Source organism: Balaenoptera borealis (genome assembly GCF_965194805.1).
Source record: "Balaenoptera borealis genome assembly, chromosome: 1".
Taxonomy (NCBI): Eukaryota; Metazoa; Chordata; class Mammalia; order Artiodactyla; family Balaenopteridae; genus Balaenoptera; species Balaenoptera borealis.
The window spans coordinates 57,120,672-57,135,992 of NC_138860.1; the positions used below are offsets into that span (position 1 = coordinate 57,120,672).

Below are 15,321 nucleotides of genomic sequence, written 5' to 3' on the forward strand. Positions count from 1 at the left end.
ATTGTCTATTTCTTCTTGATTTAGTCTTTGAAAGTTGTATTTTTCTAGAAATTTGACCATTTCTTCTAGGTTGTTCAATTTGTTGGCATGTAACTGTTCATAATATTCTCTTATGATTTTTTTGTATCTCTGTGATAGCAGTTGTTATTTCTCCTCTTTCATTTCTTATTTTGTTTATTTGGGTCTTCTCTCTTTTTTTTCCTTGATGAGCCTGGATAAAGGTTTATCAGTTTTATTTACCTTTTCAAAAAAACAGTTCTTGGTTTCATTGATCTTTTCTATTGTTTTTTGGTCTCTATTATATTTGTTTTCACTCTGATACTTATTTTTTTCTTTCCATCTGCTAATTTTGGGCTTTGTTTGTTTTTCTTTTTCTAATTCCTTTTTTTAAAATGACAGTACTTTAAATTTATTATTTATTTTATTTATTTATTTTGGCTGTGCTGGGTCTTAGTTGTGGCATGTGGGATCTTCATTGTGGTATGTGGGATCTTTAGTTCTGGCATGCGGACATCTTATTTGTGGCATGCGGACTTCTTAGTTGTGGCATGTGAACTCTTAGTTGTGGCATGCAGGCTTCTTAGTAGCAACATGTGGGCTTCTTAGTTGCGGCACACAGGCTTCTTAGTTGCAGTATGTGAACTCTTAGTTGTGGCATGCATGTGGGATCTAGTTCCCCGACAGGGATCAAACCCCGGCCCCCTGCATTGGGAGCACGGATTCTTACCCACTGGACCACCAGGGAAGTTCTTCTAATTCCTTTACATGGAAGGTTAGGTTGTTTATTTGAGATATTTTTATTTCTTGAGGTATACCTATATTGCTATAAACTTTCCTCTTAGAACTGCCTTTTCTACATCCTCTGTAGATTTTGGAAAGTTGTGTTTACATTTTCGTTTGTCTTGAGGTATTTTCTGTTTTTCTCTTTGATTTATTTTTTGACTCATTGGTTTTTTAGTAGCATGTTGTTTAGTCTCCACATGTATGTATTTTTCTTCTTATTGTTGAATTGTAAAGGTTTTTATGTATCTTGGGTTCAAGTCTCTTATCAGATATACGACTTGCAAATATTTTCTCCCATTATGTGGATTATCTTTTCATTTTCTTAATTGTGTTCTTTGAAGCACAAAATACTTTAAGTTTGATGAAGTCTAATTTATCTATTTTTCCTTTTGTTGATTGTGCTTTGTGTCATACCTAAGAAACATTGCCTTATCTAAGGTCACCAATATTTACTTTTATGTTTTTCTGTAAGAGTTTTGTAGTTTTTTTAGCCCTTATGTCTAAACATGTCTGTGATCCATTTTAAGTTAATTTTTGTATATGGTGTGAGGTAGGGGGTCCAGCTTCATTCTTTTGTATGTGGATACCCAGTACTTAAGATTTTTATGTTTATCAAAAGGGACCATGGTTTTTTAAAGGTTAAGGCACTGAATCTGTTCTAGGTAGTATGACAAACTGTCCCTTGCCAACCGTACCTAACGTCAAATGAGCATACACATAGCACTCTCCTAGGTCCCCTGAAGGGAAATAGATGCCTTTGCACCATCCTTGTCTTTAAGGAGTCTACCAACCACTTTGTGAGTAAACATGCCTACTTGAAAGATAAACTAAGAGCTGTGTATGTTCAGGGAAGCCTAAGCATAAAGAGAAGGCATCATGAAGAAAGAGGAATTGCCTGAAAGGATAGGTAACCAAGGTGGAATATGTAGGGAATTCTGGAATGAAAGTACAACATAATGATGAAAAGTTGAAATATGGGACTAGGGAAGTGGTCAGTATCCATTTGGCTGATTGTAGTTGAGTACGCATTAAGGAAGAGTAGAAAATAAGGTTGGAAAGTTAGCTTGTGATCATTTCATTAAAAGTACTGAATTAGGGACTTCCCTGGTGGTGCAGTGGTTAAGAATCCATCTGCCAATGCAGGGGACACAGGTTCGATCCCTGGTCCGGGGAGATCCCACATGCCATGGAGCAGCTAAGCCCGTGTGCCACAACTACTGAGCCTGCACTCTAGAGCCCGCGAGCCACAGCTACTGAGCCCACATGATGCAACTACTGAAGCCCGCGTACCTAGAGCCCGTGCTCTGCAACAAGAGATGCCTCTGCAATGAGAAGCCCACGCACTGCTATGAAGAGTAGCCCCCGCTCATTGCAACTAGAGAAGGCCCGTGCATAGCAACAAAGACCTAACACAGCCAAAAATAAAATAAATAAATTTTAAAAAAGTACTGAATTATAAGCTTCAAAGTTTGGACTTTACTTTCAGTGCAGTGGGTTGCCATTAAAGGCTTTGTTTGGGGTAGGAGAGACGAGGGATTACGTAGTGGAGAATAATCTGGCTGTCCTTGCAAAATGGATTGGAGGGAGAAGAGACCAGAGGGAGTGAGACCAGTATAGTCCAGGAATGAGATGGTTAAGACGAGTTGTTGGTTATACAGTTCAATTCCCACCTTTCCCCCCCAAACCACCACTATTGTTAGTCTGGCCCAACAACCCTCCCTCCTTCCCTTCTCACCTCTGAGGAAGAATTGCAGAGGCTCCAATCAAGATGGTGGAATAGAACAATGTAGAGCTCACCTTTTCCCACAAATACATAATGAATACATCTACATGGGGAACAGTTATCACAGAATACCTATTGAATTCTGGCAGAAAATCTCAGACACGCAGAAGTGCGAGGAAGATCTCCATGTAACCGGGTAGGATGTAAGAAAAAAAAAAAAAAGGAAGCAAGCAGGATAGGACCTGTGCCCCTGGGAGAGAGCTATGAAAGAGGAAAGGTTCTCGTACCCTGGGAAGCCCCCGCACTGGTGGGGAGATCACCTGGGACAGAAAGGGAGCTTCAGAGGCTTGGAGGGGAGCATAGAAGCTGGTTTGCAGCAGGCAGAACAGAGAGAGACCGGCACAGAGGATCCGTGCTACCTTGCTGCAGTCCCCAGTCCGAGACGTGGACCTGCTAGTAATACATGCGAGGGCTGGTTGCTAAAACTCGGGCTTCAGAGGACAGACCTGGGGAGAGGACTGGGGTTAGCCCTGCGGAAACAGCCTGAAGGGCCTGGAGTGTGGTAAGGGCTGCAACCAGGAGTGTATGTGGAAGAAGCCTGGCCCACCATAGAAGTGAAGTGCCATTGTTAAGAGGCACTCGAAGAGAAGGGCAGGACCCACCATTGCAGCCTCACTTTTGGCATGCTTACGGCCAGTGTGTGCTGCCATTGAAACCCCATTGTTAATGCATGAGTGAAGTGGGGGGTGGGGCTTGCCATAGCAGCCTCTTTCTCATTGCCATCTCTACGAGCTCTGGGAGCATGCAAGCACCAGCAGGTTGCCCACATGTGGAGGCGGGGCTGAAAGCAGAGCCTTCCCCCCATGGCATGTGATCCACAGCACCGCCGCTTGCTTTGTAAACTCAGTGCCTGTGGGACATCCGAGTGGAAAACGGGTGCTCCTATGGCTGGGACGGGTCTGACCTTAGCAGCTGTGGGCTTTGTGGGTGCATGCACGTGGAGGTGGGGCCAGAGTCTGGGCTGCTTCCCTAGCTCCCATGGCAGGTCAAGGTACACAACTGCTGTGGTCCTGGTACCTGATTTCAGTGGATTGACGCCTATGGATCTGTGCTGGTGGCTTTGTGATCACAGTGCCTGAGGGGCACCAGGGCTGATAGCCTGCATTCCCACAGTGGAGGCGGGGCCGAGGGTAGTGTGCACAACATTGTACTTTGTGTGCTCACACAATGGGTTACAGGTGACACCACAGAGTGTACTCCCCGATGGACAGCTCCGGTGGAGGAATACTCAGTGGCTTCTCTTCCAGTGGGAGTGCTCCAATCCTGCCTACGTCACACTGCAGCTTAGAAATGGATCTGGGGGCTTCTATGCCAATAACTAGGGAGCAGACCCTGCCCCCAGCAGGGCTGTAACAACACAGAGCAAAGAGGAGGCCCCGTTCAACATCCAGCACCTGCTCCGTTCACCACAACATCAGTCATACCCCCATCAATGGGATAACAGCCAGCAGACACTGAGGAAAGATGCGGCAGCCATCCATACTAAAAAACAGCCCTTGCACCAAAAATATTAAACCCACACAAGCTACACAGGGACACTTCTACATAAAAATAGCCCTCCAAGACCACAGTAGATAATTGTTTCTACTAAACTCATAGAGTAAGAGAAATATAAGTAAAATGAAGAATGAGAGGAACCACTCCCAAATAAAAGATCAAGAGAATTCCCCTGAAAGAACAAATAATGAAACAGACCTCTTCAGTCTAATAGACACCGAGTTTAAAAAGGAGATACTGAAAATACTGAAGGAATTAAGAAGGGCTATTGATAGAAATGCAGATTACTGTAAAAAGGACCAGGAACTATAAAGAGGAACCAAGACAAATTAAAAGACTTACTTGCTGAGACGAAAGCTGAGTTTAAGGTAATAAGTAGCAGATTGAATAATGTAGAAGAACGAATAAGTGATCTGCAAGTTAGGATAATGGAAATCATCCAATCAGAACAGCAGACAGAAAGCCAAATGAAAAAAAAATGAAAGCAATATAAGAGACCTATGGGATAATATAAAGCACGCCAGTCTACACATAATAAGGATCCCAGAAGGAGAAGAAAGAGAAAAGGGAATCAAAAATGTATTTGAAGAAATTATGGCTGAAAACCCCCCAAACCTAAAGAAGGAAACATCCAGGTACAGGAAGCACAGAGGGTCCCAAACATAATGAACCCAAACAGACCTACACCAAGATATACTATAATTAAAATGGCAAAAGTGAAAGATAAAGAGAGGATTCTAAAGGCAGCAAGAGGAAAACAAGGAGTTAATTACAAGGGAACCCCCATAAGACTATCAGCTGATTTCTCTACAGAAGTGTTGCAAGCCAGAAGGGAGTGGCAAGATATATTCAAAGTCCTGAAGGGAAAATTCTGCAGTGTAGGAAACTCTACCCTGCAAGATTATCATTTAAAATAGGAGAGATAAAGAATTTCTCAGACAAGCAAAAGCTAAAAGAATACAGCAATATTAAACCTGTTCTAAAGGAAATATTGAAAGGTCTTCTCTAAATAGAAAAGAAGCAAGAATCTATAGGAAAGAGAAAATCACAATTGGAAAGTAAATTACTTAAATAAATCAGTACACAGATTTTTTTTTTTTGGCCAAGTTTCATGGTTTTATTAACACAAACACAATGTGCCCACGAGCAATCTATTCATTTTCTTTGCTGCATAGCCTGGTGTTGGGATTGGTGACTGTGATAGCCAGCTGGGATGCTCTTTCCACAATGGCTTTGTGGTTCTTGGAGGAGATGTTGTGAGCAATCTCAGCACAGTAAGATTTGTTGCACAACAGCGGCACTTCAAGCTCCTTGACGCTGTGGACCAGGAACTTCCAGATGCTGCTGGGCAGCATGTGCTTTGTTTTCTTGTTGCTCCCATAACCAATGTTGTGCATCAAGATCTGGCCCTTGAACCTCCTGTGCATCCTGTTGTCAGTGCTTCTGGATTTCTGTCAGTTCTGCTTAATTTTTTTTTAAATTTTTATTTATTTGTTTATTTATTTATGGCTTGTGTTGGGTCTTCGTTTCTGTGCGAGGGCTTTCTCTAGTTGCAGCAAGTGGGGGCCACTCTTCATCACGGTGCGCGGGCCTCTCACCATCGCGCCCTCTCCTGTTGCGGAGCACAGGCTCCAGACAGTTCTGCTTAATTTTGACATATTGATCTGACTGGGGCTGGATGACCTTCTTGGTCCTCTTTTTGACAACCTTGGGCTTTATGAGGAGTCTGAGGGCAGCCATCATGCTGAGTAGGAGATGGCTGCCACTTCCATAGGCCGTGCTGAAGAAGAGAGCAATACACAGATTTTAAAAAATAAAATAAAAAAGATTTTTCTGTGAAAGTGATGATAAGCACAATGAATAGCAAAAGAATAAACATGAAGATGTGAAATAGGACATCAAAATCATACAGTGTAGGGGAGGAGAGTAAGAACATGTTGAATTTTTTTTTCAGAATGTGTTTGAGCCTATTTGACTACCAGTCTAAAGAAAGTAGATATAGGAAGGCGTTAACATACTTCAAAAACAGGGTAACCACAAATCAAAAACATACAGTAGATTCATAAAAACCAAAAAGAAGAGAACACAAGCATAATATAAAAGAAATCATTAAAGCACAAAAGGAAAAACAAAAAGAAAAAGAAAGGAACAAAGAAGAAATACAGAATCAACAGGAAAACAAGGTTTAAAGTGGCAATAAATACATATCTATCAATAATTACCTTAAAAGTCAATGGACTAAATGCTCCAATCAAAAGTCATCAAGTGGCAGATTGAATAAAAAACCAAGAGCCTACAATATGCTGCCTACAAGAGACCCACTTTAGGACAAAGGACACATATAGATTGAAAGTGAGGGTGTGGAAAAAGATAATTCACGCAAACGGAAATGACAAGAAAGCAGTTGTAGCAATACTCATGTCAGACAAAACAGACTTTAAAACAAAGGCCATAAAGAAAGATGAAGGAGGACACTATATAATGATAAAAGGATCAATACAAGAAGATGATATTACACTCATCAACATATATGTACCCAAATACATAAAACAAATACTAACAGACAAAAAGGGAGAAATTGATGGGAATACATCAATGGTAGGAGACTTTAACATACCACTCACACCAATGGACAGATCTTACAGACAAAAAAATCACTAAGGCAACAGGGATCCTAAATGATACAATATAACAGTTAGACCTAATTGATATTTTCAGGACAATACATCCAAAAAAACCCCCTAGAATACACATTCTTTTTAAGTGCACATGGAATATTCTATAGAATTGACCACACTCTAGGGTACAAAACAAGCCTCAACAAATTTAAGAGTACAGAAATTATTCCAAGCATCTTTTCTGACCACAATTGCATGAAACTAGAAATCAACCACAGAAAAAGAAAAGAGAAAAAAAGTCAATTGCAATTTTTTTCTCTTTTCAGTCAAAAAGAAAAGAGAAAAAAAAATCAATTACTAAAAAAAACCAATGGGTCAACGATGAAATCAAAGAGAAAACTAAAAATATACCTTGAGACAAATGACAGTGAAATTCTATGGGATGCAGCAAAAACAGTTCTCAGAGGGAAGTTCACAGTGATACACACCTTCTTCAAGAAACAAGAAAAATCTCAAATAAACAAACTAACCCACCACCTAAAAGAATTAGAAAAAGAAGAACAAACAAAACCTAAAGTCAGCAGAAGAAAGGAAATAGTAAAGATCAGAGAGGAAATAAATAAAATAGAGATTAAAAAACAATAGAAAAAATCAATAAAATCAAGAGCTGTTTCTTTGAAAGGGTAAACAAAATTGACAAACCTCTGGCCAGGCTCACCAAGAAGAAAAGAGAGAGGACCCAAACAAATAAAATAAGAAATGAAAGATGAGAAAGCACAACTGATAACTGCAGAAACACAAAAAAACCATAAGAGAATACTATAAACAATTATATGCCAACAAATTGGGCAACTTAGAAGAAATGGACACATTTCTATAAACACACAGCCTACCAAAACTGAATCAAGAAGATATAGATAATTTGAATAGACTGATCTCTAGAAGTGAAATAGAATCTGTTATAAAAAAAATTCCCTACAAACAAAAGTCCAGGACCAGATGGCTTCACAGGAGAATTCTACCAAACATACAAAGAAGAACTTATACCAATCCTTCTCAAACTCTTCCAAAAGATTGAAGAGGAGGGAACACTCCCACCGTCACCCTGATACCAAAACCAGACAAAGACACCACCAAAAAAGAAAATTACAGGCCAATGTCTTTGATGAATATAGATGCAAAAATTCTCAACAAAATACTAGCAAAATGAATCCAACAACATATAAAAAAGATCATACACCATGACCAAGTTGGATTTATCCCAGTGTCACAAGGATGGTTCAACATATGCAAGTCAGTCAGTGTGATACACCACATCAATAACAGACAAAAACCACATGTTCCTCTCATTAGATGCAGAAAAAGCATTTGATAAAATTCAACATCCATTCATGATAAAAACTCTTATGAAAGTGGGTATAGAGGGAATATTATCTCAACATAATAAAAGCTATTTATGACAAACCCACAGCCAATACAGTACTCAACAGTAAAAAGCTGAAAGCCTTCCCGCTAAAATCTGGAACAAGACAAGGATGCCCACTCTCACCACCTCTATTCAACATAGTATTGGAAGTCCTAGCCACAGCAATCAGACAAGAAAAAGAAATAAAAGATATCCATATTGGTAGGGAAGAGATAAAATTGTCATTGTATGCAGATGACATGATACTATATGTTGAAAACCATAAAGACTCCACACAAAAACTATCAGAACTGATAATTGCATTCAGGAAGGTAGCAGGATACAAGATTAACATACAGAAATCGGTTGTATTTCTTTACACGAACAAAGAAATATCAGAAAGGGAATGTAAAAAGAAAATCCCTTTTAAAATTGCATCCAAAAAATACTTAAGAATAAAACTGACCAAGGAAATGAAAGACTTATATGCTGAGAACTATAAAACATGAATAAAGGAAATTGAAGATGATTCAAAGAAATGGAAAGATATCCCATGCTCTTGGATTGGAAGAATTAATATTGTTAAGATGGCCATACTGCTCAAAGCAATCTACAGATTTAATGCGATCCCTATCAAATTGCCCATGACATTTTTCACAGAACTAGAACAAATAAGCCTAAAGTTTATATGGAACCATAAAAGACCCAGAATTGCCAAAGCAATCCTGAGGAAAAAGAACAAAGTAGGAGACATAACCCTCCCAGACTTCAGATAATACTGCAAAACTACAGTAATCAAAACAGCGTGGTATTGGCACAAAAACAGACATATGGATCAGTGGAACAGAATAGAGGGCCCCAAAATAAACCCACACACCTGTGGTCGATTAATCTTTGACAGAGGAGGCAAGAATACACAATAGGGAAAAGACAGTCTCTTCGGCAAGTGGTGCTGGGAGTTGGACAGCCACATGTAAATCCATGAAGTTAGAACACACCCTCACACCATACACAAAAATAAACTCAAAATGGCTTAAAGACTTAAATGTAAGACATGACACCATAAAACTCCTAGAAGAGAACATAGGAATAACATTCTCAGACATAAATCGTAGCAATGTTTTCTTAGGTCAGTCTCCCAAGGCAGTAGAAATAAAAGCAAAAATAAACCAATGGGACCTAATCAAACTTACAAGCTTTGAGAAAATATTTGCAAATGATGCCACTGACAAGGGCTTAATTTCCAAAATATACAAATGGCTCATACAATTCAATAACAAAAAAACAACCCAATCAAAATATGGGCAGAAGACCTAAATAGACATTTCTTCAAAGAAGACATACAAATGGCCAATAAACACATGAAAAGATGTTTATCATCATTAATTATTAGAGAAATGCAAATCAAAACTACAGTGAGGTGCAACCTCACACCAGTCAGAATGGCCATCATTAAAAAGTCTACAAGAAACAAATGCTGGAGAGGGTGTGGAGAAAAGGGAACCCTCCTGTGCTGTTGGTAGGAATGTAAATTGCTGCAGCCACTGTGGAAAACAGTATGTAGGTTCCTCAAAAAACTAAAAATAGAGTTGCCATGTGATCCAGCAATCCCACTCCTGGGCATATATCCAGAAACAATTGTAATTCGAAAAGATACAGGCACCCTTATGTTCATAGCAGCACTATTAACAATAGCCAAGACATGGAAACAACCTAGATGTCCCTCAACAGATGAATGGATAAAGGTGTGGTACATATATACAACAGAATGCTACTCAGCTGTAAAAAAGAATGAAATAATGCCATTTGCAGCAATATGGATGGACCTAGAGAAAGAGAAAGGCAAATACGATGATATCATGTATATGTGGAATCTAAAATATGACACAAATGAACTTATCTACGAAACAGAAACAGACTCACAGACATAGAGAACAGGCTTGTGTTTGCCAAGGGGAGGGGCGTGGGGGAGGGATGGATTGGGAGTTTGTAATTAGCAGATGCAAACTATTATATATAGAATGGATAAACAACAAGGTTCTACTGTATAGCAGAGGGAACTATAGTCAATATTCTGTAATAAACCATAATGGAAAAGAATATGAAAAAGAATATATATGTGTATATATACATATGTATGTATAACTGAATCACTTTCTGTACAGCAGAAATTAACACAACATTGTAAATATACTATACTTCAATTAAAAAAAATTGCCTCTTTACCCAAGTCCTCTCTGTCCCCTCCAAGCACCCCAGTATCTTGCATGTTCATATTATAGAAATGTTAGATCTTGATGGAACCTCTGAAACGACCCCCTTGTTTTACAATGAAGAAAGTGCAGACACATGAGGTTAAGCAGTTTATTCACATGGCTGAATTAGGAACAGTAATACTGATTATGTAAGTGTGATCTCACAGCTTTAAATATTAAAACAAAAAGGTGGGAATACTTGAATTGACATACAAACATTAAGGTTTCATTAATGACTGGTTCAGCCTTGGACGTTATGATTTATTTCATGCCCATTGTTTTTAAAAACTGGCTTCATTTTTGTTTTCTGTAGCAAGCTAATTAAATGTAATTTAAAAATCTGCTTCCTTTCAGGTCAAGTGAAAAGTGCCAAATCTGTATTCTAAGCCATGGTCAGAAAAGAAGTCTTATAAAAGGCCGCATCTTCTTCTATATCTATAAAGGCAAACCTATTCATGCCGACTGAAGTTAAATAGATGTGGGGTTTTATAAAAATGTTTAAGTATGAAGTTAAATCACCCTCGTTTTGTTTTACTCCATTCAGCATGCTTATGTCCAGACTCTCTGGCCTTGCCTCTGCCTCTGCAAGTCAGTTTCATGTGAGTTCCACGTGCTCCTTCCAGAGAGCACTTGGCTGTGAGTCACTCACAAAGACCATATGGAAGCTTTAAAAGCTACTTAGAGAATCTAACAATTTTCTGTGTAACTGAGGCAGGAAATTTCTGTTCAAGTGTGGAATTCTATTAAAAAAAAAAAAGACATATTGGCCATTTCCAGAAGAAAAATTTGTTCTCCCTCTCTCAAAAGGAAAGCTATGGGATGACATTCTGGAGCAAGGAACTATTAAGGGTGGTTTGGATCAGGGACCTCTGCTTATACAACTATTACTTTTTTATGTCCAAATTAAAATTCACCTTTAAGGTGGGATATAGTCTCTTAGTAAATCTTCCTGTTTCTTTATCTTTAACACCCTTGTCTTTAAATTAATAAATACAAATCTGTTTAGTTTTATATTTAGATTTCCCCTACTCAGTAGGTTTAGCAATATAGTTATTATATCTGTACTATATGCCATTTTCCTTTTGTTTTACATTACCTACATTTTAGATATCATTGTTGGTTTCATATTAGTGATTTGGAATGTCCTTTTTTCTACTTTGTCTAAGAGTCCCTGAACCTTCTACTACTCTGTGACTTTCTGGAAAAGTTTTATAGAAAGAAAATTATTCTCTTCTTTGTCCCATCCTGAAAGGTAGTTTTTCGTTGTTGAGGGGAAGGAAAAGAAATGAGCAATTCAGTAATTCCTTGTCAGTTGACATTTTCTCAACCATGATTTTGAGGTAACACTGTCTCACAAATTTAAAAGTTTTGAGATCTTTTTTTAATGTATGAGCAATTCAGTTTCAGTTGCCTTAAGCAGAAGAAAAGGGCAATGACTTTCACTCCCCTCTCTGGTAGATCCAGTGGGTGTTTACGGAGTAGTGCAAAGAAGACCTTTGTTTGCTCCATTCTCTTAATACTGTAGATTGTGAGAAGTCTATTATCTTTAAGCATCGCAATAATTTGGGAAAAGGCCAGGTGCCGTTTTTGTCATTTCTACTCTAATTCTACAATTTCTGAGCCTTGATCTCGAATATGACAATATTCAATTATATTGTCAATTATACCTCAATAAAGCTGAAAAAAAAGTCAATCCTGACCCTTGGCGAGGCAATCTGTAATTTTCCATTCCATGACCTCTATCCCCAATGTTAGGAAGAATTAATCCCTCCTTCTTTGGGGCACGCATAGCATTAATAGCTTCATACTGTATTCTATTTAATTGTTCACATGTGAACTACGAGCTTTTTGAGGGTAGGGGCTTTGTCTTGTTTTTCTTCATTCCTAAAGAACCTATAACATAGTAAGTTAGTAAATAATAGTTGAATGAATTCTCTTTCGGTGCCATGTTTTTCATAGAACTCAGTAGTCTTCATTCATTTATAAAGCTTGTTCACCTTTATAGAAATGAATCCTGAATCCTTTTCTCCATATTTCGCTAGTGCTAGTGCCCCATTTCAACTCCTGCTCCTCCAGAAGACAAGCCACACACACATCTAGCATTATGACTGTATATCTAGTTTCTTCTCTAATTGTCTATTTTTAAACTTTCTTCTTGAATGCCACCTTACTTTTTAGGCATATGAACCTGGTGATTACCAAGGAATTCCTGGATCTCATTTCAAAGATTTCATTGATGTGACAGTCTGAATATACATTTATATCTATAGATCTATTACTTTAGTATGTTTTGAGAGATACGATATGTCTTGTGACCTATTGTTGCATTGAATTATAAGTATATTCACAGGAGTGTGAAAGGTCCCTATACTTTGAGTTTTAGCTATTACTCGAGTAGCTGCATGACTTTTTCCACACACCCACAGAGTAATTAATTACTATTTCAAGGTGCATACTAGTAAATTAAATCACATTATTTGAGAGGTAGTAAAGCAAAGGCTACATTAAGTGTTCTGATAACTTCTAGATAGTGGTTCCTTAGGCTTTTGTATTTTTTTTCATTGACTGGAAAACTGTAAAGAAAAAAAAAACAGGGAGGAGATCGGTATGACATCATTAAGAAAACAGCTGTTATCTGTTATTGCTATCATTTAATAAAAGAAAAGACATATTAACACCAAAAAAGGGGAAGATATGATCTCAGTATAAGGCTCTACTCTTTAAGTTGAATAAATTAAGTTTTATTATAGACTTTTATGTTTTCATTTTGCTATATATGATGGAACTTTTGTCATGAATCACAACTGGCACATGGTCTACCCTTTGATAACTACTGCTCTAGACTGAGCTAAAGCAGTCAGACTGCTACTTAGGTTACCATGATGCCCCAAATTATAAAGGGCTGATAATCCATCCCAATGTTTCATCTAATTTGTGATAGATTGTATTTTCCAAGATGGTCACATCTCCCATCCCACGGTCATGACACTCTTCACATAGGGAAGTGGGTCTCTGTTCTCTCATCATGAACCTGGGTAGGCCTGTGATTACAGTAGAAGTAATACTATGTGATTTCCATAGATCATAAAAGATAAAAGGTGATACAGTTTCTACCTAGTTCTCTTGAGATGCTGCCTTGGAGAGAGCCATATGGACAGGCACTGAGGCCCTGGCGGAGCTCCAGCCAGCAGTCATCAGTGATAACGGGTGAGTCATCTTGGAAGTGGATCCTCCAGTGGAGCCACCACAGCCAATGCTGTATGGAGCAGAGACAAGCCTCTGTTGAGCCCTGCCGAAATTGTTGATCTCAGCCAAATAAATGATTGTTGTTCTAAACTACTAAGGTTTGTGTCTGTTTGTTATGCAGCAATGTATAGCATAAAAATTTTGGAACCAGGAAGTGAGAAATTGACATAACAAACCCAAAAATGTGGCGTTGCCATTTTGGGACTGGGTAGTAGGCAGATGCTGGAAGGGGCCAGAGGAGAGTCTTAGTGAAAGCCTGCAGGGCCTTAGATTATTAGCAGAATCTTTAAGGCTGTCTAGGAGGCTATTAGTGGGAATTTACAGGGAAGAGAGGAAAATGTTATTAGAAGCTGGAGAAAAGGGGCCCTTGTTATGTGATGGTGGTAAGTTTGGCCACACTTTTGTCTAAGTAATGAACTCAGTGATCCTGCTAAGGACTTTTCCAGTGTTCAACTGCCACCTGGATTCTCCTACTAAAATAATGAGAGGAGAGAGATGAGCTGAAAAGGAACAGTTCAGTTTTCAAATAAAATTTAAAAGAAATATAAAGGATTCAGTAATTGCTAGGTTTGAAAATAAAATTAGTTCTCATTTCTAGCCTTTCTAGATGGCAAAAAATTCTCAAACTAAGAAATGGCTTCAGAGAAAAGATAAAATCTCAGGCAGGATTGTGAGGTCATTTTTTTAAGACCTCAGAGATATCCAGGTGGTATGTCATGGAAACTTTCAGACTCAGACAGGCTTTTCTCAGCCTCGGACTTGAGGTGGGCTTTCTCAGTGCAGCTGGGAAGGTGGCCTCCAGCTGTTCGAGGCAGTCATCACCACAACTAAACTCAAATGGAAAGAGAACAGCTCTCTCCCAATAGTGGTATATATATCAAGGCATCATCTGATTGGTCTTGTCTGAGTCCCATGCTCTGAACCAATCACAGTGTTAGAGGGATGGGGAACTATGACTAATCAACCTGTCATGTGCCTGTCTCAGTCAGACAGTATAGTCTATCATCAAAAGATGGAGTTTGGGGGAAACACACTGGAAAGCCTCTCACCTCTCAACATTCAAAGCCACCAAAGTCTATTCAACTGGCTCTACCAAAAATGGTGAAATATACATTTATTATTGCTTTCTGTTTTACTCTATGGGAAATACTGTTATGTAGAAAAATGTGATCATCTCTGTGTATTTTAGTTATGTGCTATATCTGTAGCTATCAGAACTATATGTAATCTAGAGCCGACTCTGAATTTTGTTCAAGTTTTCTTGAGGTATGAGTATTTTTCCAAAAGCCATGGAGAATCTGACTTTTGAAATGTAAAACTGCATGAGTCTTACCTGGAGGGTCTAGGTGACCCAGGTGAGCCTGAGAGGACAGCATTGGGATAGGAACTAGATAGAACTGGAAGGATATGACTCAGAGTGACCTGAGGCATTGCAGTGGAGGAGAGAAATCAAGGTGACAAGCAATGTAGATAAGGTTAAGATGAAAATGGGAGAAAGGGTAGTGAACTTGGTAACCAGAAGAGTTCAGTAAGGGCAGGATGGGAATGAGTAAGGAATGGGTCTCTCAGGAGACAGCCTGAGAATAAGACAAATTTTTTTTTCAACATGGTCCTTGGGATTTATGGTAGGGAGGGACCCAGTGGCTTAAAAGAAACATACCAGATGACAGCAACAAAATGCTGTCAAACATCTATTTTAGGGGAATGGCGTGTGAGTGCCAGTGGTGGTTGCTG

At 38.8% G+C, this 15,321-nt stretch overlaps 2 protein-coding genes across 6 annotated transcripts in view; one reads left to right on the top strand and one right to left on the bottom strand.

Annotated features, from left to right (window-relative positions):
- Positions 1–15,321, top strand: part of LOC309624795 (ankyrin repeat domain-containing protein 45-like) — a 159,397-nt gene that overhangs the window by 45,386 nt on the left and 98,690 nt on the right. The window contains exon 6 of one of the 5 annotated variants that reach the window (XM_082383400.1): positions 10,696–13,680. The exons of 3 other annotated variants lie outside the window; for them this stretch is intronic. In XM_082383400.1, coding sequence (XP_082239526.1) covers positions 10,696–10,727 — 32 coding nt within the window. In that variant the 3' untranslated portion in view covers positions 10,728–13,680. Of the gene's footprint in view, positions 1–1,926; positions 2,118–10,695; positions 13,681–15,321 lie in introns of those variants that run through there. One more of the 5 variants, XM_082383399.1, reaches the window with a different exon arrangement.
- On the bottom strand, positions 5,200–5,821 carry LOC309635415 (large ribosomal subunit protein eL32-like). Its single transcript, XM_082406652.1, has 2 exons — positions 5,690–5,821; positions 5,200–5,514 (listed from the first exon to the last, which is right to left on the bottom strand). Exons 1-2 carry the CDS (start codon positions 5,804–5,806, stop codon positions 5,215–5,217), a joined length of 417 nt encoding a protein of 138 aa, XP_082262778.1. The 5' UTR covers positions 5,807–5,821; the 3' UTR covers positions 5,200–5,214.